At 36.6% G+C, this 22,332-nt stretch overlaps 1 protein-coding gene across 1 annotated transcript in view; it reads left to right on the top strand.

The window, feature by feature from the left end:
• Nucleotides 1–19,774, top strand: part of TDRD3 (tudor domain containing 3) — a 163,490-nt gene extending 143,716 nt beyond the window's left edge. The window contains 2 exon segments of the mRNA XM_028526378.2: nt 15,287–15,412; nt 19,531–19,774. Of these exon segments, the coding sequence (XP_028382179.2) occupies nt 15,287–15,403 (117 nt within the window). The 3' untranslated portion in view covers nt 15,404–15,412; nt 19,531–19,774.
• The last annotated feature ends 2,558 nt before the right edge of the window (nt 19,775–22,332 follow it).

The following is a 22,332-nucleotide window of genomic DNA, read 5'->3' as shown; positions in this document are numbered from 1 at the left end:
AAGAAATTATTGCCTATAGCGTAGAAAATGGGTTTCAGTGAAAGTAGAGAGCAGAGCCATCGGAATCTAGGCTAAGAGCATGGGTGAGATTGCCAGGAAAAACTGAAAAGAGACATAAGATAGGGCTGGGGTTAGTAGACTTAATCGGGAATTTCAGGGTTGAAGGGTGGAAGGGTCATTATGGTTTTGCCTGGGCAGGTGAGGGGTTTGGCAGTGGGGGAGGGTGCTGAATCTGTAATATAAAATGTTGGAGCCCTGGCCTGTTTTCTCATTAGTTGGAACATTGTTCCATAGGCTGAAAGATTGTGGGTTTGATTCCCAGTCAGGGCACATATACCTGGGTTGTGGGTTCAATCTCTGGTCGGGGCGCATATGAGGAGGCAACCAATTGATGTTTCTCTCTCACATTAATGCTTCTTTCTCTGTGTGTGTGTCTCTGAAAGCAATAAAAAAAAAGGTTGTCGGGTGAAGATAAAAAAATAAAATGTTGGAGAGGTTACAGAAGATAAGAATTGAATAGTGGTCTGGCAATCAATAGGCAGCGGGTAACAGTAAAAGGCGCCTTCAGGGAAATGGTGGACATGCAATATGACTTGTAGTTTTTGAGAGTTAGTGGGAGATAAGAAAACGAATGTAGACTATTTTTAAGGTCTTGGTTGTGAAGATACAGAGGATATAAATAAAGACTAAAGGGGCTCAGGTTACAAGCCCACTCATGTTGACATCAAAGGCATAGGCAAGCAAAAGAGAGTAGAGCTTATAAAAGTACGAGTAAGGATTAAAAAAAACAGTCCACAGAAAGTGGAATAAAATCACCTGTGACTTTGGGTATGCTGAAGGACACTAGAGAGAGGAGAGGAAATAAGTAAATATAGGTGTAGGTAAGGGTAAGTTGTTGGTTTCAGGGAAGGAAGTTGAGTAATTCCTTAGTACTTACTGAACTCTTCTCTGCGGAAAGCAGGTAATCTGTTGAAAGTAGTAAGGTCAGGAGTATGAGAGGATTTTTCAAGAGGTATGTAAAGATTTAGAAACTGCTCAGCAGAGTGGGAGAGGTTGCTGACCAAGAATGTATTTTCACAGCAGAGTTTTCAACCCTTAGTAAAATGTACAAAGCAGTCAATGATATAGTTCATTCTCAGTTTCTAGTCTTTTTTTTTTTCCTCTCTCCAGTTTTTAGTCTTTTAGTAGCTACAAGAAAAATGTCAGTGGATAGACAGGTGAAAAGAACATTCTATGTTTATTCGGAAGTTAGCAGGTAACCACTCAGCCAGTTTTCAGTAGAGATTCTCATTAGGAACTGCATATTTGAAAGTCCAAATAGTCATAATGAACCTTATTACCAGTATTGCCCTAAAACCTCAGCAAATTCAATATTGGAAAATGCCCTGTGAAGATGGTTTTAGGCTTTTGCTAGTAACATTAATACAATCCTAGGGATGTTAAGTTGACAAAATTTCGGCCTTCTTAAGCTAATCTTCATGTCTGGTAGTGATACAGTAAATAAGGAAAAATGTAAAACTACTGTTTAATCTCATAAGATTTAACCTATGTCACTTGACTTCATCTATTAACTAACCCATTCATAGAGATTATCCTACCATGGACACAGCTTTAAAAGAGGAAAACAATTTTAAATGCTCCTAATTGTTGTATGACAATTATAAAAAGTCGTCCACCACTCACCAGCAATGGAATTAAAAAAACAAAATCCAAATAAGAAACCAAGTAATCCTGTTAAAAACATAGGCTCTTTTACAATCATAGGGTTCATTTAGAAGCTACCATAGAATATTCTTGTTCTGTCACTGAAGGGGATGGCCCATCACTGACACTTGTTCCCTTTCTAATTGTTACCATGTCTAAATATTGATAAGGGTCTAAAAAGAGCCTCAACAACTTTCAGTCTCAAAGTTCTTGGCACTGAATGTGACAACACTCATTAAACAGATACAAATACTATGAGGTTTATCAAATTATGAAATTAATAAACATCCCTTATTTAAAATATAAGTTCTTAGGTAAATTTAGGACCTTGCCAATTAACTATACAAAACAATTATTTGTATTCATCTAAGTTTGAGGATACATGTCATAGAACATGTAATAGTTAATGTGAAAAATCTGCTGTGAAAATATTTGTATTGGTGAATGTTACCACTTTATTACACTTTGCTTCCCAGTAGTCATGTTCTCAGGGGAGTTAACACTCCATGCCTGTAGATAGGAAGGGGAGGGAACAATAACTCAAATGAATTTTATAAGATTTGTCTCAGTAAAGACGACTGCCTCTGGGTTCCTTTCTTCAGTGTAAGAAAAATGAACATGTTGCTAATTGACAAGATTCTCAGCCTCCCTCTTGTATTACATTGGTTATTAACACCAATAATTGTGAAATCACTTTGTAAAGTGCCACACAAAGGCTTGCTTAGCATCGTATGCTAGGTTCTCAACCTCTGTAACTCACTGGGATAATATAAAAGAAAAACTATTATATATTGTATGTGGCATTACAAAGAATAGAACTTTGTACTTGTGAAGTAGTAATAATACCTCACTTTATTGAACACTTAACTTTAATCTAAGCTTTTACTTAACATTAATTCATTTAAAGTAAGAGTAGCTGCTTATTGATAGTGTAACTATTTTAGGGAACTTCATTCTCTCAACCAAGGAGTGTGCGATCTCAGGGTAGACAGCATTGTGGATAATTTGTGTTTTTCAGTAAGAACTATGACATCTACCTGATATATCCACTTTGTATTATTAATTTCATGGTGTATTTATCATGTAAATGACATGGAAAGCCCTTGATTTTGATCTGTTTATGTAATCCTCATCAGAGTTGAACATGGTCGGTCGAATTCTGCCCACTAGCCTCTGCATCTGCTGGGATGTGTGGCAAGAGCGTGGACTTTAGAGTGCAGTGTAACCTGCACAAGACATACAGTCTTTGCCAAGCTCAGTTGTGTTCTCCTTAAAAACAGCCATAAATAGTTATTTCTAGGTAATACGATTATCAATGACTTCTTTCTCTTAAACTGCCTATCAGTGTAATTTACAGTAAACATGATACTTACTGTGTTACCTCTAAAAAATAAAATAAAAATTGCATTGAAATAGCAATAAAAATATGCAACTCAAAGGGTTGTTGAACAGAACATAGTAGGTACTCAGTAAACATTTTGTTCAGTCATTGGGTGATTGAAACGCCTGGCACACCAGTTCTCAGTTACTGTTGGTTCCGTCTCTCTGGTGTTCCTGCAAGACTTCCGCGCCAGCAGCCTCCCGTGTTGTTCCCCCGGGTGGCAGCAGTCACCACTGGCCTACACTGCCCAGTCAGGAGGTTGGGTCCCCATTCCAAATTATCCCTTTTAGAAGGAAACCCAAACTGCTTCTTTGTACCATCTTTTTCTTTAAACTAATTCCTTCCCCTTTCACATTTCCTGTTAGAATTTTCTATTTGAATGTTACTAGTATAATGAACTTCTATTTTAGGACTCTAAAATGTAGCCCTAACATAAAAATTCACAAATCTTTTAAAACTAATTTTTCTCACAAAATGGAAGTACCATGTTCTTTTAAGCTAATGGTATTGCCTGCAAAGTTATAAAAATATGCATCATTTTCTTCATGAAAAATCATTTTCCTTCACACTTTTGAATTCCTTTGGTTCGTAACAGCCTTCACAAATTGGTGACTTCCGTCCCAGCTCTGACACAGAGCTTTTCAGCCAGTCCTGCTGTCAGTGTACCTGCTGCTTGACATTGATAAGATTCTTGTCAAACCCAGGATTTTGCATAAATTAGTATTTTAACCCTGGACAGGCTTTGCCACCTCATTGCAATTCAGCTTTTAAAAGACTGTCATGCCCTTGTTCATAGATGATTAAAGTGAAATTTGGCTGTGTATCATACATTTTATATTCTGGAGAGAACCATAAACTTTTCTGCTCTTATTAATTCTCATTAAGTTAATTAGTCATCCTGAGATTTATAAATTCCTGTACAGTATAGATACCATCACTGTTTACTATCCCTTCCTTCTAGTTCAGAGGCTCTATTTATCATACGCTTTATTTTAATAAGTAGCTTATGTTGGTGGAAATGGAGGAAGGAGGAGTTTTAAGTTGCATAAAGGAATACACTTTAAATAATCTTATGGATAAATTTAGAATTAAAAAAAATGTTTTACCTTAATACCTTTCAGAAAGGTACATAGTAAGTATTTGGAAAAACTGGAGAAAACCTTTTGACTCTGTGGTAGAGAGACTTCCTACCTTCCTAATTCATGCTTGCTGTCGTTGTTCCAGCCTTAGCAGACTGGAGGAGAAATAGCTTCATTCTTGAACAAGAAGAATATAACACATATTTAATAGGAATAAACATTTGTTATGTTCTTCCTTTGTCTAAAATGGTGAGCAGATTACTCTTCAAAAAAGTACACTTTCAGTTCCCCTAGTCTCTGTCGACATCTCAAATGTTTCAAGTGTGGAATTACCAGTGACTAAAGCATTGCTCCTGAATTTTGGTAAACTTAGAAATAATATTACCACAAAATGTACCACGTTAATAGCCTTAATTAAATCAAGTGGTATATATTGTGCAATTTTCCTTTACCTAAGTTGATGGAAATAAGTTTGTCTCCCCTATTACACTTCAAGAAAATCTTTGTGATACCTTTTTCTTTAACCATTAAGAAGTTCTCCTAACCTTGGAAAGAGAGTAATTAAAAATAAAAGAGCTAAATCCTCATATACTGAACATTTTGAAACCTCAACATGAGAGAAACATTTCATAAATTTAAGCATCCTAAGAGTAATTTATATTTAGCATCCAAGATTATAAGTTATATGTCTACTGACTTACTAAGATAAAGTGGACTAAATGGTTGAGAATGTGAAGATTGCAGTTCCTTCTGTTTAAAAGCTGATTATAACTGGCACACATGTACCAGGCAGCATGTGTAGCTCTTGACCTGCATAACTTATATCTACAAGAACCCTATGAAATAATTATTAGTATTCCCACTTTACATACAAGGAAAACTACAAATACAGGTTCAGAGATGTTAAATAACTTGCTTGAAATCATTGAGCCAGTAAGTTGTAGAGTTGATATGTAGGTTTCGAACTTCCTGGCACCATAGTGCATGATCTGACACTTTTCCTGTAAATGGAGATAAGTAAAACGAACCTACTTGAGGATTTTATGTGTGTGTGGCGGGGGGAGGGGTGGGGGTAGCAGGGTGGTTGGTTAATGAAATGATGTATATAAAAATGGTCAGCCTAGCAGTAAGCTTATATTCAATATGTGATACACTGTTTCGGTTCGGTAAAGTATCTTCCAACCACTAATTCATTCAATCTTTGTTCCCAGGAATTTAGAGAATTTTATATAGAGAGCTGATGATGTATGTGAGTAGAGGTATCAGCTAATATTTTTCGAGGAGCTAGAAGGTGTTTTACATTGGGTAGAAAAAAAACAAGCTATTTTTTTAACCTACTATTCTGTTGCTAAAAGAGTTTAATTTTATACTGAGACTCTCTTTTCACCTTCTAAATTTCACTGGAACCTACTTTCAAGATTAAACTACATTTTAGTCATCTGTTTAGATATTTTCCTTTTAGATGGTTGTCCTCTAATTTCTACTGTGCAAAAAAAAAGTTAATAAATCACCAAAATAACCTGTCAGAAAACTGACTTAATGTCATCTAGTTATTCAGAATACACTAATGTAATACTGTTCCAAAATAATATCTTTCAGTAATGCAAAATGATATCTTTAATTTAAGGAGAAAATAATTCTCCTTAAATATAGGATGAAATACTAGACCTGGGAGTAGGAGGGATTTGTTTGATGACAAGCACGATAGGAGCATGCCGTGGTCGAGCAGCTGCTAATATTGTTGAAGCAAGGTGAGATTGCACTAACAGACTGATACAGAGTTTGTTTATTGTGGGTAATAATAGTATTCCATTTCCAAGCAGACCACACTGGAAATATTCTGAATGCTAGGATATACAGAATAGTAAACTTTAAAATATATAAAGGAAAAGATAATCAAGATGATGGATAATTCAGGAAATAATGATGTTTGACAAATGATTCCAGGAACCGAGTCTTAAGTCTAGAAAATGGAAGAATAAGGAAAGGTATAATACTTGTTTTAAAATAATTTAAAATATTTTATATGACAGAGAAAACAGGCTCAACTAGAGAACGTAGGTAGAAGTTCCAGAAATGCAGATTTGTACTTTCTGGGAACCGCGACAGAGCAGTGCAGCTGGCCACCTGAGGAAGCCTGCGCTCCCTACACCAGAGTCCCTTGAAGGCGGCAGAACCACCACACCACCTGTGCGAGGTGGTGGTGAATTTCATACCACACAGGTCAGATCACTGGCTCCCAGAGTGCTGTATGTTTCTAAAACTGTGGCTTTATCAACAAGCCTGGTAGTTGATAAGGGTTTTTAAACATCTGTTACCTTTATGTTTAACCACAGAGAAATAATTTTAGTTCATTATGCAGATAATTGTCAGCATGAGTTGTTGGTATGAGTGGGATTTAAATGTGAAAATGGCAAAGATCAGTTCTGTATTTTATTAATTCGATATGAAGGTTTTTTTTCTAATTCCGTTCCTTGAATCTGTATTTCAGGTCACTGTAGCATACCATGACTGTTTGTCTCAGGTGGTCAGCTATAGAAAATACATTAGGATGACTGCTTTAGAGTGAAAAGCAGTCTGGCATTATAGTCTAGTAATTATTACTTTCAGAGACAGAATTGGTTAAACCATGGTATATGATATTTGCCTGCCAATTTAAGATGTAAGAATGTTATAACTTAATGATAATCAGATGATTAACAACTTGTGATTACAGCTCATATGTATTAACCATAAAACATTCTAAAACTTATTTTCCCAATTAACATACTTGGGAAAGTGTTGGCTTTTGCAAAGATAAAGTTATAGGCATTGACCTGAAAACATATCAACAGGCATTTTCCATTGTTAATCGTCATTGCTTTACTCCCACTTTTCAAATAGTGTTTCTAACTGGTTTCTCTTCATGGCATTTACTAAAATTTTAAGGGTATGGTCTAAAGGCAGGATTTTCAAACAGGTTAATCATGTTAATATATTTTTGCCTTTTAAAATATTCAGATATTATGCAGATAGGGTTTGTAACTTTCGATTGTTTTCAGTAGCGCTTCTTTGCTTCCCTCTTTTTCTGTTTGCCTATTTTCTCTATAATTAAAAGGAAGAAGAAGGACCTCCTTTCAAAAGAAACAAAAAACAGTGGTAACAGTAGAATTATTTATAATGTGATTAGTTTTTGTGGATTTTTTTTGTAATTTCTAAAGAAAATAAAAGGAGAGCCGGTAGTAAGAATCTTTCTTCTTGCATTGGCTCTTTCAGTTTCTTTGATGGCTTTCCTACTTTCCTTACCTGCCCAGAACAGCTCGAGGGAGTCCCACAACAAACTTCCTGATTTTTAGCAAAGTCTGTGAGTTTAGATAGTTTAATTGAAGTAGGGATGTATATTTCATTTTTAAATGGTTACTTAATTCAGAATAATGGACAACGTAGATGGCTTATTTGCTAAACTCTTTATAGGCATTAATTTATATAATTTTCCTTGTAAAACTATGAGTTCCTGCCTGTTTTCTATGTGAGAAAACAGGCATGGAGAAGTTGAATAACATGCAGAGAAAGCGGTGGAGTTGAAACTCAGATTCAGATCTGACTTCAGAGACTGAGATTTTAAATAGCAATGCCATGATAAAGTATCTCTCAAGGGACTCTTTGAGTAGACTGGGATCTTTTCAAGCAGGAATATGTTCCGTAATCTGACTTCTGGACAAGGCTTTTGAAATCTGTTTAACCTTCAGCTAAAACAGGCAATGAGAGAGCTACACATTTTACAAATTATTTATTCTTTGGGCTTCACTATGGTATTTCAACAAAGATGACAGCTGTTAAATGATACTTATACTAGGCTCAGGGCAGTAGCCATTCATTTATTTAAAATTGATCCTAAGCCAGGTATTAGAAGAAATTAATCATAACCGTCTGAAGCAAGAAATATAAGTGCACACTACATGCACAGCGCATTGGAAAGAACTTCAGAGCAGACAGCCCAGGGTTCTCATTGAAGTGTGGTCACTCTCACAGCTTTGGGGGAGTTGCTCTGAGCCTTAGTTGCTTCATCTGCAGAATGGTGAGATTAAGTCAGTCAAAGTATTAAATGAGATAAATACAAAAATGCCAGGCGCACACAGTGGAATAAACATTCATTTTCTTTTTTTCTGTACCAAGTGGTAAATAAACTTAGGTGTATTTTGAGTAGAAGAGTGTATTTTTATCATTTGAAATTTGGTAAGGGTGACATGTCTGCTAGTCTCTTTTATATTGTATTCTCTTAGTTAACATATGGATGCAGTCCTTTGATATTTAGTTGCGTTTTCTTGAGTACTTTCCTACCAAAACCAGCTTGTTTACTTTGAATTAAAGGGTGGACCTTAATGGTGTTAGAGGAAGGACAGTGATGGATAGTACTGCATTTGCTTTTAGTGTCCTCTAAACATACAGTTTCTTTCATGTTAAAGTTTAGTTGTCTTATTTAGGTTGTGCTTTAGTTGGCAAAGTGTAGAATAAAACCCTTGAGCTAGGAATTCAGATGATTTCCTAATATCTTACAGAATCATCACCAATTTCCATTTTTATATAACTTTAGAAAACATACTGTTTTCTAAAAAGAGAAGATCACAACCACAGTGAAGTGTCTCCTAGTTCTTGAAATTCAGCCCGACACAGGAATGAGCACATTATGTTTTCTCAGCTGGCGTTTTGGAACACTTGTTTAGTGATGAGATTTTTTATCAGATTTTTTTTAGAATTAGTGTTGTTTTTCATTTCTCTTCTGTCATAGCTAGTTTAAATAAAATATTACTGGACATGGTACACATTATAAGGTTGTTCTTAGAGCTGCTTTGAGGAGAAGGGAGAGTATGATTCCCCATTGGATTTTATTTTAAAATGATATTTTGTTCAGACTTTTAAAAAATAGGATAGTCTATTATCATAAAATTTACTTATTTTAGTTACATGTAGTAACCTCCTATGTTACTAAAACCTGATTTTTTTCCCATTTGGGTATAGGTGAATTTTTACTATAAAATGAGACATTTCATTTATAGAAGTCAAAAGTAGAGTTTAGATTTTCTCTACAATAGAAGGCAAAGGCAAATAGTCTCTGAATTCAGAGCTAGAGGCCTGTATTCCAGTTCCCATCCTTCCACTAGTTCACTTTCTTATATTTTAATGAGTCACTCAGCCCAGCTTGTTCACAGTGTTCAGCGGAGGTTGAACTAAGTTGGGTTTTTAATTTTTGTGGTTTAGGGGTTACAGAGATTAGAGGGACTAAGGAAGAGAAAAGCAAGGGTATATTACTAACATACATGTATGTAAACGTGCACTTTAACCTGAACCAATCTATTTTATGTTAGAATTCTACATGCAAAATTTCATTTGAAAGATGAGTACTACATTTACCCCCAAAAAGTGAATAATGATTTTTTAAAAAGTTGATCTGTGCTCAGTTAGGTTATCTCCAATTCCCCTTCCAGTTCTGAAATTCATGGTTTCTAACCCTTATTACTCAGAAGCATAGTGAAGGGCAGACAGAAGACCTGTGTTCTAGCTCAAGTGATGGTGCTTGTTATTTGGGCAAATAATAGCTCAGTAGTCATTTGGACTGTTATTGACAGAAACTTCCTCTTTTATAGTGGTGGTTCCAGGCTACCACAGCCCAGTTTATTTTGTGATGGAGCTATAAATATTGAATTAGAACATACTTCTTAAACAAGGATAAGTGTAAACCTAACATTCAGTGTTGATACATGACTCTAGTGGGCACAAGTATGATCCATAATATTCACAAACAATAAAGACTGATTCAGCTTTTACTTTCAAATTTCAGTTACTTTAATATAATAGAATATTTGAGCTAAAATAGATCATTTAAAATATTTTAAATTCTACTTTTGGAGCCCATTACATTATTTTTTTTGTTTGTTTTTGAATGAGACAGAGATACTTTATTTCTTAATTCTGACTGACACACTGAAAGGTCAGAGTTTTCCAGTGGGAAACCAAGAGGAAATGCTACTAACATCCAGGGTATAATCAAAATTAAGCACAACCTAGAGCCAGTTCAGACAGCTCAATAATCTTCAAAGAGGTTTTCACATATTAATTAATTAATGGCATCCCATGGAGGAGAGAAATTTAGCTCTCATAGTCTGTTATGATATCATGGTATCACTGATAAACACAGGAAGAATCCGAATGGATTGGGCAGGTCAGCAAATATTTCATCACTTACGAAGGACCTGCTATATCATCAGTACTATATGAGGCACAAAGTATCCCACTGATGTGGCCTGTTTTTAAAAAGACTTTATTTTTAAAAACAGTTTTAGATTCACGAAATACTGAGAGGAAGACACAGAGATTTTCCCCGTGCTCACGGCCCTCACACAGGCACAGCCTCCCCCGTCATCTCACGTCCCCACCGAGTGGTGCATTATTACCATTGATGAGCCTGCACTGACACACACCACAGGTGACGTACGCTGGGGCTCAGTCTCGGTGGTGTGCATTCTGTGGGGCCGGGAAAAAAGTATAGTGACATAATGGTATCACACAAAATAGTTTCACAGCCCTAAAAAATCTGCCTATTCATCCTTTTGTTTCCCTCATCCCTTGGCAACCACTAATCTCTTCACTGTACCCATAGTTTTGCTTTTATTACTTGACATTTTGGAAAAGCAGGTTCATTTTTCAAATGATTGTTTGCTTAGGTTTTATATTAAAATTAGTTTGTATTTTCCATAAACTGAGTACAAAGCTAACAAGGCAGGCAGGAGGTGGCCGGGGGAATGCATAGAGTAAGCCATTTAAGCCTTTTACATATGGAATCACTAAGGAAATATGTACTCAGTTGTACTTCATTGTTCAAAATGTCCTGAAGTTCAAGGATTATTGCTGAGGGTACATGGCATACATTTTATATGCTGGCTTGTGTTTGTGACTATGATGTTTCTGTGACAAGAAACTGACTAGAAGAAACTGTTAAATTGCACACAAAATACTCTCATCTATTCAAGCATAGGTGACAGCACAAAATAAGTTTTTGTAAAGAGAATTACAAAGTGTTTTTGTGAAGAGAATTACCATCCCCAATCTCCAGTTCCACCAACCAAATAATCTCTCCTTTCTTCTCACAAAGTTGTGGCTGTGGGAAAATGCTGAAAGAATGGTAAATTAAGGTAAGGCAACTCAGCAAGTTAAGTAACTATGAACATGTAGCTGGAGCAGAGGAAGACAGTATTGTTGGCAAGTGGAGCTCCCCACGAAAGTTCCACAGAGGGTTGGGTCAGCATTAGGGGCAGAGGCAAAAGAAGAAATGTCCAAAATGAAAAAGGGAAAGTGGCAAACCCAAACTTCCGGGCACACAAGAGCAGGAAGTTTCCTCCTCCTTCATCCGCCTAGCCCGGGGTTTCTCAGCCTCAGCAGTGCTGGCGTTCGGACTGGGTAGTTCTTTGTCGTGTGGGCTGTCCTGTGCACTATAGATGTTTAGCAGCATCCTCGACCTCCAGCCAATGTTACTCCAACCATTAGATGGGGTAACAACCTCCCCCAACCCTACCTCTTTAGTTTGTAAAAACCAGAAATGTCTCCCGACCCACTCATAGATGCCAATAGCACCCTCAGATGCGACAATCAAAAATATCTGGATATTGGCCAATGCTTTCTGGGGTGCAAAATCACTCCCTGTTGGGAAGCATTGATCCAACATCTTCCTTAGGGTACTGGTTTGCACTCTGCTGCACCTCACCGTTTGTGGGACAGAGAACCTGACCTCTAAATGTGTTTCACACCTCCCACTGAAGCATGTTCAATGGGCCAAGTGACTGATTTACAATGAACTTCTCTAACACAGCTCATTTACAGATGAGGGGTTATATATTTGCCTATGATCTTAGTCACAGATATGCAGTAATGGAAGGCTGGAGAGGATATTCAGGAAAGATATAGTGTGTCCCGCGGAACATGTTTTATATAATACATGAAATTGTACCTCTCCTTTTTGCATTGGCACTGTGAATTTTTTTCAAAATACCAATTCATTTATGCTTGATGTCACAATGATTATTGCATTTTGTATCTTTTCACTAAAAGGAACAATAAATTAGTACATATTGGCATGAAAAGAAGGCACATTTTGAATACTAGTTATTTAGTGAGAAAAATGTGAGTTCAATAAAATGGTTCTAAATCTCAAAAGCTTAGGCGAAGATGACATCGGTTGTTTCCATTTTATCAAATCTATTGCAAGTCTTTGAAAGAATGCTGCCTGAGAGTCAGAAACAAGTGGCCCTGGTCTGGCTGTTTCCTGGAATGAGCTCTGTGACTTGGGGAAATCACTTCACCTCTCTGGGTTTAGAGATGCCTCATCTGTCAGATGGGGGGGATGGACTAGATGGCATGCCAGGACTGTGCCAACTCAAACACAGAGTTAAATTTTTTAAATATGTTCATAAACTATGAAATAATTTTTTTTGAGTTTTAAATCTGTTACGGAGTAGTGCAACCTAAAATAAGAAGATAGGCTAGAAGAACAAGGTATAAATATCACTTAAAGATGAGTCCAAATAAACTGATGTGTTAAATTGAGCTGCATCACACAAATGGGAAGAGGTACTCATTCTAAAGTTTTTAGTGCTAAAAATTACTATGTACTACAGGGAAGTACATTAGCCAGTGGTTTTCCTGGCTAATCAGGTTTGCCCTCAACTACTCTGCGGGAAGAATACTTTAAAAGTTTAAAAAGCAAGATTGTGTCTTTGATAATAACTGAAAACCAGGCTGTCAGTATCATTTTTATTTTTTGCTTGCATTTTGTATAAAAAGATAGCAAAAACATCAAATAATGTAAAAGAAATCTCAAGGTCTGTCATCTTTATAACCATTTAATTAGCTCTGGCTGGTATAGACTGAATCTTTTAAACGCAGTAGAGACAGCTTTTCAAATAGCAATGGCACATTTATTATGTAATGCAGCTCACTCACTCAGCAGATGTGGTGTCCTGTCCTTAACAATGTATTTTATTGGTATAAGTGTAGATTTTATATGTTCCTGGCCAGTTCTAAAGCTGGGTGTGGAGAAAAATAACATTCCGTTCTAATTCCTGAAATGATTACTTCATCTTCTACATTACCAAATAATGTTTGTTTTTTTTTGTTCTCAGTTAACATGCAAAGCTTCAAATGCTGTTGGAGTTTATACAATTAAATAGTTCCTTTTCATATTTAGCTATAATATGTGATAATCATCTATCAGAACAGTGACCAGAATAATAAGACTAATTCATTTCTTTCCTGTACACTTCTTAATTTTCTTCCTGCAATTTAATTGCTTTACTAAATTATAAACATTTGACACTTCCAACCATTTTGAGATTGATTGTTAATGAAAGGGGCACAGAAAAAGGAGACCTAATCTGGAATTTGTGTCTAAAACACTTGGTTTGGTCAATTGTTTTTATCCAAACTTTTAAAAGTAACTTTGTTGTACTGCCTCACTATTGTTTGATTGCATTTCCCCAAGGATTTATAGAAAGTTTTTCTCAGATGTGTATTTGCTGTTTCTGTATCTTTTGTAAAACATCTGATCATGTTTGCCAAATCTGCTGTGAATTTTGGCAATTTTCTTTAACAGAAGGACAATAAAACAACCAAGATGCATGTTGGAATTTCAAAAATAAAATAAAATGTAGTTTTTGATTTATATCAAATATATTGTCAGCTTCCTCCATTGTCTTACTTAGGTGATGAAATCCCTTTCAGAATGATCATTAATTTTTGGCTGTTGGTTTACTTCTTTTACATACAAACTAAGATTTTAAAGGCTTAGCAGCAGTCTTTGAATATAAACTCAGATTTGCCTTAAGTGTTAGGGCAAAGCCCTAAAGTTTCCTAGGCTCAGTGTCCTTAGCATAAAATGGAAATAATAGTTCTTTCTTAAGAATACCATGCAGGATGCCTAATGAGGTTTATGTTCATGCCAAATATTAAACATTATTTCTAAATACTAGGATTTGATCACATTGTCTTAGCATCTTTCTCTTTCTGTTCCCATCAGGTAAAATTGGAATAGTTAGATGGGTAAAATGTAAAGAGTAGAACTCAGTCTTTTATGTTAACTTCCTATGTTATTAATAGGGTCAAAGGAAAATTATATTTTGGGAAAGAGATTCAGAGATAAAGTGAGGAGGAGAAAGGAGTAGGATGAATTTCTGAAATCATGCAAAGTATTGTGCTCTGATAATGTAGTTGGAACTGAAACAACTTTTGCCATAACCCTGCTTCTTTCCATAAACAAAACTGAGAGCCAGTTTTCTTCTGTCTCTAAAGGGGAACATACTTCATAGCCACATTAACTGAAAAACACTAAAATAACAGGGTGGCAGCACTCAGTAAGAAACCAGTGTGGCTTTTGGCTACATTTCTGTTGCTTCTAAGTGCTTTCCAAATGTTATGATTAACTACAGTCTTTCTGCTTGTCCTAATTTTCCCATGCTATTCTTTAAGCTGGCTGATCTACTCCCTCAGTAAGAAAGAAAATGAGAAGAAATTAGTTTGTTTCTTACTGTGGTGATTGCTATGTCTTGCATGAAGCCTTCTGTATATGTAAATTATGTTTCCCTCCTCATTCCAATCCATTATTTTTTCCTGTCTCTAGATGTAAGGTTCTTAATGATGTTGGAGATTTCGTCAGATGAGGACAGAGACTGGTGAACGTTCTGAGGCTCTTCCAATCCTTTTCCATATCTTACCAAACCTCTTTCCGTGATAAACACGTAGAAATATTTAGAAGCCCAAATATTTAAGAAAATTTTTATCATAATGCTTGGATTTCTGTGTTTTCACACTAGTGTGTCATGTTATTTGAAGAGAGAATCATGCTGTTATATGGAAATGGTTTCCTTTTCTAGAATTAAGTTTGATTCTAATATTACCACTATAAATGTTTATTCTTCTGTTACCTAGGACCAAAAGAGGTTTTTTCCTTCTCCTTGCCTCCCTCTGTTATAAAAGTTGACAGATATGAGTCATAGGCAGCTTAAGAGGGTGTATTGAGATGAGACCATAAAATGTATTTAACTTAGGAAACTTGGAGTTATTTTGAACGTGTTTCATCCCTACTTTTTGCAAACAGGAGGAAGAAGGAACCTACGACCAGACCCTTGAGTTCCGCAGAGGAGGTGATGGCCAGCCACGGCGATCCACTCGGCCAACCCAGCAGTTTTACCAACCTCCCCGGGCTCGGAACTGACAGGAGAAGGTAAAGTTGACATTGTAAGGTGGTTTCCGTATTAAAAAAAGATGCCATTTATGTGAAATAAGGAAGACCAATTATAAATATTTCATAATAATGTAATAGAAAATACTGGTGTTTTTAAAAACTTCCCAATGATAAAATACTTATGGGTAAGCCATAGTTGTAAACTACTCTGCCCCAAGCCTTTGCCCACAAATGCTATCCCTAGCCCCCTTTTTTCTCTCTACATACTCGTCTAATGGAGGTAGACAGTCCGCAAAGTGGCCATAAGTTTGAGGACAGGAAGATGAAAGAAAGCAAAGGACTAACTTGGATAATGGAGTATATTTTTTAGTTTTCTAAATTAATCTCCATTCTCTTTAAGAAAGACTAAATGTTTTATAGTATATCTTTAGGAATTGGGTGAAGACAACATGCTTGCTTATTGAGATGTAATTTGGGGGCCTCAGGCTATTGATCCAGAAACTTTGAAAATCACCTCCCATAGAAAGGAAGAGAAATAAGACAAAAAATGTTAGGAAATTGTAGGACTAATTTAAAACATCTCATTTTGATGAACAAAGACCTTATTTATTAATATATTTTTGGAAGGGAATATTTTTTTAACAATCAGAGTTTTCCCACTCCAGCTTTTGTTATCTATCACCTGAAAGAGAATTTTAGACTTAATTATATCTGTTTTTCTCAGTCTCTCCTCAGTAACAAGACCACTGAGAATTTTAAAGAAATTGTTCTTAATTCTTCCTTTCAGCTATTTATTTTGCTAAGGCTGTTTTCCACATTGTATTTTCCCCCTACAAGGCGACGCTCCAGTTTTCAGACTAGCTGTGCCTGTTCAGAACTGGAAACGCAGCCAACCTGAATTGAGATGTGCTGACAGTGAAAAAAATGCAAACCAAATTTTAAAGAGTTAGTTTTAAAAAGTAAAATATCTCAATAATATCTTAATAATTTTTGCTATCATATTGAAACATTTTAGATAGATTGGGTTAAATAAAATGTGCTATTAAAATTAATTTTACCTCTTTATTTTATTTTTTTTAACGTGGCTACTAGAAAATTAAAAATGATACATGTCTCACATTCTGTTTCTGCTGGACAGCACTGGTCCAGAGTCTTGCATCTTCCTCAGCTTCCCTATGGCTCCTTCATTGGTTACAAATTAGAATTGTCATGTCTAAGTGAAGACAGCTTTCATGTCCTAGCTCTTACCTCCTCATGTGGTAGTTGGCCTGGAGAGGAAGTATGACTTCTGATTTGCCTGAGCAAGCTCATGTGTAACAGCTTTCTCCATTTATCATTGGCTTTTCTTTGTGTTTAATTCAAGGACATTTAGTAAACAGATATAAAACGCCTAAATAAAAAAGTGATAAAACACTTAAAATAAGTTTAGTATACTTACAGTTAAATCTTTCTTAAGGTGAATGAAAACTGAGAGTTTCCTCTTAGCTTTCTGAGGTCTTTTAAATTGTTTAAAACAGGTTTTAAAATAAGGCCAAAGGTCCCTACCACCGCCACCCTCACATACACATATGCTTCCCTGAATGTGGGGAGGGACTGTGCTCTACTTGAGCCCAGTACTGAGGACGTCAGCAACTACAAAAGCGGTTGATATGGAGGGGTCAGGGCTAGATGAGAGAGAGGGGTCTCAGGGAGCAATGTGGGGAAGTAGGCCCACATATGAGAAAAAGTGGTAGCAAGTCAGGTCAAAGCTTTGAGGGAAGATAAGACCCAAAACATCAAACTTTCAGTTTATGGACTTTTCGTAACTATTATAGACATCTTAGAAATAGGAACAGATATAGATAGAGAAATTAATCGATGAAACTGACCAAAATTATGTGCATTTGGCAAGGTTTCTGACATTGCAGTCATAGGAACCAGGCTGCAGTAGTAAAGGTAGACTTTAGAAATTAATTTTAAGCTTCATTTTCTTCATAGAGCAGAGTCCTCTAAAGAGATTCTACAAGCCAAGGAAAGATTAAAGAGGGGAAGAAGTGTAGTCCCCAGGAAGCAACCTCCAGTGGCTCCAGCAGAGTACATAAACCAAAACATTGGGTGTTAACAGTATTTATTGGTGGTGGCTGAAGGGTATTATGGCTTTAGACACATTCAGAGTTTGAATTGTTTGGTGTTATCATGAACTTTCGAATAAGAGTGATATGATCAAAATTGTGCTTAAGAAGTATTGCTGTTGGATGTCGATGGATTAAAGGAGGGAAAGCGTCTAAGAGGCTAATGTAATAGTCCAGTCAAGAGGGGTTAGAGTTTCATGTCCTGCTGTGAAAGGAGAAATGGCGGACCTGTGGGGAAGGGTTTGGCAGACCCGTCAGTGTGGGGTTCCCTGGTGCAGTGGAGGTTAAGGCTCAGCATGGGAAGCAGTTTAATAAATGTTGACTGACTTCGAACTTTCATTTCTAGTTTATTTGTTTGATGGAAGAATCATCTTTTCAGTTCCCCATATTAACCGCAAACGTTGAAAACTACAGCTAATCATAGACTGCTACATAAATACCATGACTTTGTTCATTTTCTAAGGCTTTAACACTGGTTTGAACTGGTAAAATAGCTACTTTTGATTAATTAATTAATTAATTAATTAAATCTTCACCCAAGCCTGTTTATTGATTTGAGCAAGAGAGAGACATCAATGTGAGAGAGAAACATTGATCAGTTGCCTGCTGTACATACCCCAACGGGGTATCGAACCCACAACCTGTGTGTGTGCCCTGACCGGAAATCAAACCTACAGCCTATTGGTGTACAGGATGATGCTCCAGCCAACTGAGCCACCTGGCCAGGGCTTGTTAAAGATACGTTTTTAAATGTGAAAAATTTGTTTGACAATCTGGTCTGGTGAAATTTTTCAAATCAAGGTCAGGGACATGAACACTGTAGAAATAGCTGTTGTGGAGCCCTGTGATGCCAGAGGCTGGGCTTCGTGTGAGGATAATAGTACCCAAAGCTCTGTACTTTCTAGGCAGGAGACTCTTTACTTCGGGAGCCTTATGAGCTATTTGTGTGCAGCCATGGGAACTCTGCCTGTCCCTGCCCAAGCATTCTTTTATGCATGAAACTCAAATAGAACCAGAGCAAACAAGGCTTCTCTCTCCACTTTCTCTCAGCTTTTTCTGTTGTCACCACCCAAAGTGTTTCAACTAGTCTGGTACCTATAAAGGTAAAGAGAGGGCAAGGGAGGTGACAGACTGAAATAAATGACTTATTGGACTAAACTACCATATTTTTCAGTGTATAAGGCACACCCACATTTTTGTGCACATTATTCATAGGATTATTACACCTATGGTATATAATCATAATACCCATGTATAATGTGCATCCTTAGTTTTTCCTCAAAAATCTGTGTAAAAAATGCACATACATGGCAAAATACAGTAGTTCAGAGGTGTTCAAAGGGGAAATGGAGGTGGAAGGATGGAGGTAGAAGTGGTTCACTGGCAGGCTGTTTCTTTTTTAAGTCATTCTCTGTTAAAAACTATTTGGTTAGTGTCACAGGTTTGATTCCCAGTCAGGGCACATGCCTGGGTTGCAGGCCATGGCCCCCAGCAACTGCACATTGATGTTTCTTTCTCTCTCTCTCTCTTTCTCCCTCCCTTCCCTCTCTAAAAATAAATAAATAAAATCTTTAAAAAAATAATTAAAAAAAACTATTTGGTTACTGGAAATTCCTGAAATCAACTTGCTAACAATAAAGGATCTAAGGGTGACAGAGATATACTATGAGAATTTAAAAGAAAAAATTACTCTTTTTCCTCCTAACTCCTTTTATTTATTTATTTTTAATAGTTCACCTTTTACTATATTTTTTCATTACCAGTTATCCCCCATACCCTCTCCCACCTCCATCCCCTCCCTGCCCACACCACCTCCCCCACGTAAAGAAAATATTTTGAAAGATTTTGCTTTTGGGTTTACATATTGCTTTATATAAATTATGTTTATAAATTAGACAGCAGTGTCCATTTCATTCTACTTGAGATCTATTGATATTTATAAAAGCACTTAACATTTATAGCTAAGTTTCAGTAGAAGCATATGTTTAATATGGAAAAGTCAATTTGTGGATCCAATTTCACTTTCTTCCTTTCTCTTTTAAATAGAGTCTCGGTGAAGAAAGGAGCCCATGGGAGAAACATCCTGGTGAAACCTGTTGGTAGACCTTCCCACTTTCCTTTGTAGTCATGGAGGATATTATTATTTGGAGAAAGAAAAGGCAGATTTTAGGGGGGGAAGTTTGTCCCACACAGAGAATGGGGAAAAACACTGAGCTCAGTAAAACAAATACATTTTACAAGCAAAAGAATTTTTCTTCTGCTATCAATAAAACCAATGTGCTATTACATACATTGTTTTACAGTATGTTTTATTTGCTGAATATTATCTTTCTTCTTCACCTGGTATTAACAATGTACTAATTGTCTTCTATAGATAGAGGAGCAATGGCTGCGTATTGGAGACTCCCCTAATAATTACAGAATAAACTGATTTACACAGCTTGCCACATTTCTTGCAAAAACAATCTGAAGCCAAATAGCAGTTCTTAGTACAGAAAGCACTTAACTGCTAAGTACAACAGCAAAAAGTATTCAAAAGTCAAATATGTTGTTTTTAGCACTCTATTAGCTTTTTCAAATGCAATTCAATTATACAGCTGTACTTGAACAACAATAAAAAAAAACAAGACAAAAATGCAATTCAATTATAAAACAGACATTCTGTCCTTGTAATGTGTGCAGTGGATCTTTCAGAATGCACCTAAGTTGCAAATAACAGAAAACCCAACTCAGACCGCTTTCCTGTTTAGCTTAAATCCTAAAGAGCATTTACTGGCTCACTGCACTACCAGAAGCTCATTAGGCTTCATTTGGTTTATTTCAGTGACTCAGACTTATCATGAAACACCCTAATTCTTTCCATCACTTGGTTCTGCTTGCTATGTCATCAGCTTCATTTACAGCAAGCTTCCCCATGTGGTCACAAGATGGACACAGTTCCCAGGGCTATTACGTGCAAGGATGAGTTTGGGGTCACTTCTAACTAGAAGTGCACTAAGAAGGGGAAAGAAGCTTCTCTCCTCAGGCCTTATTCACCTATATTGTGCTACTTTTGTGCTTGTCAACCAGTAATTTCCCCAAAGATTGGTGAATTAGTTTGGGCCTGATCCAGGTGCCCCAGACTTACAAGTAGGGGTGGTCTGCTTCCTGGAAACATATTTGATTTGAGGCAGAGAATATGCATCTGAAAGTCAGGAGACTTGCCAAAAGGAGAAGGTGGAGGTGTTGGAGAAGCAACCCAGGCTGTCCATTGCAGAGAACCAGTATGTCTGAACTACAGACTCTTCATTTAATAGGACAGAGATAGTCTTCCCCATACCATAGTCTCTGTCCTATGAACAGTTAGGGGGGAAGTGAAATGAGGAGGGAGGGAGGTGTGAAAGGAGGAAGGGAGGAGGGAGAAAATGGAATCCTACCGCCAAAGTAAGTGACCAGATTTAGTACTTTGCTTTAAAGGAGAGGGCCTAAGGCTTTTTCTCAAGGCCTATGAACTCTTAAGGTTTCTTTATTAGCCCGCACTTGATTATTTCTACAATATCTTAACAAATGAAAAGGCATGGCTTACAGTGTTGGATTTTGTTGTTGTTGTGGTTGTTGTTGTGTTTTATCATTGCTGTATATCACAGGAGTTCTTTTTAAAGATCTCCATGTAATTCTAATGTGTGTCTTGGGTTGAGAACCAGGAGAAGAGCCATGTAATTTTGATGAATTTGACAGTTAATAAGACAGCAAAGGAAGACACAGGAAAACTTAAACTGAGGCCTCAGTTAATGTATGTGTTTGCATCTTAGTTTTAACACAAAAGTTTAAAAAGTTAAAAGAATTAAAAATTTTTTAAATAGAAAAATGCTTACAGAGTATAGATATAAAGGAGGAAACTATTTTTGTGCAGTTGTACAATATGTTTTAAGCTAAATGTTATTACAAATTAGAAAGTTTTTTTAAAAATATTAAAGTTGGAAGGAATGTGGCAGGCAGAAAACTTGGAAAGAAAAGAGCTATGATCCATCCCTTCCACGGAGAATGTATTTTCTTCTAAGGAACTGCAGTTGTGTGGATGCAGGTAGACTTTTTACACTGGGACAAGTTACTCCAGCATTTTTACCTGCACATTCTAAGTGAGTTCAGGTGCATCAGTCCTTTCAGCAGAACCTGCCTTAGACACTTGACCTTTCATGGCTCAGGTGTGCCAAGACAAAAAAAAAAAAAAAAAAAAAAAAGGCCTAAATGGAAGAACAGATCAAAGCTCTAGAACAAATACAACTAAGCGACAAAGAGATAGCCAACCTATCAGATGCACAGTTCAAAGCACTGGTGATCAGGATGCTCACAGAATTGGTTGAATTTGGTCACAAATTAGATGAAAAAAATGAAGGCTCTGCTAAGTGAAATGAAGGAAAATGCACAGGGATCCAACAGTGATGGGAAGGAAACTGGAACTCAGATCAACAGAGTGGACCAGAAGGAAGAAAGGAACATCCAACCAGAAAAGAATGAAGAAATAAGAATTCAGAAAATTGAGGAGAGGCTTAGGAACCTCTAGGACATCTTTAAACATTCCAACATCTGAATAATAGGGGTACCAGAAGAAGAGGAAGAGCAAGAAATTGAAAACTTACTTGAACAAATAATGAAGGAGAACTTTCCCAATCTTGCAAAGGAAAGAGACTTCCAGGAAGTCTGGGAATTTCAGAGAGTCCGAAAGAAATTGGATCCAAGGAGGAACACACCAAGGCACATCATAATTACATTAGCCAAGATTAAAGATAAGGAGAGAATCTTAAAAGCAGCAAGAGAGGAGAGAGTTACCTACAAAGGAGTTCCCATAAGACTGTCAGCTGATTTCTC

Source organism: Phyllostomus discolor, chromosome 11, assembly GCF_004126475.2.
Source record: "Phyllostomus discolor isolate MPI-MPIP mPhyDis1 chromosome 11, mPhyDis1.pri.v3, whole genome shotgun sequence".
Classification (NCBI taxonomy): domain Eukaryota; kingdom Metazoa; phylum Chordata; class Mammalia; order Chiroptera; family Phyllostomidae; genus Phyllostomus; species Phyllostomus discolor.
This window is presented reverse-complemented; position numbering and strand designations above follow the sequence as displayed.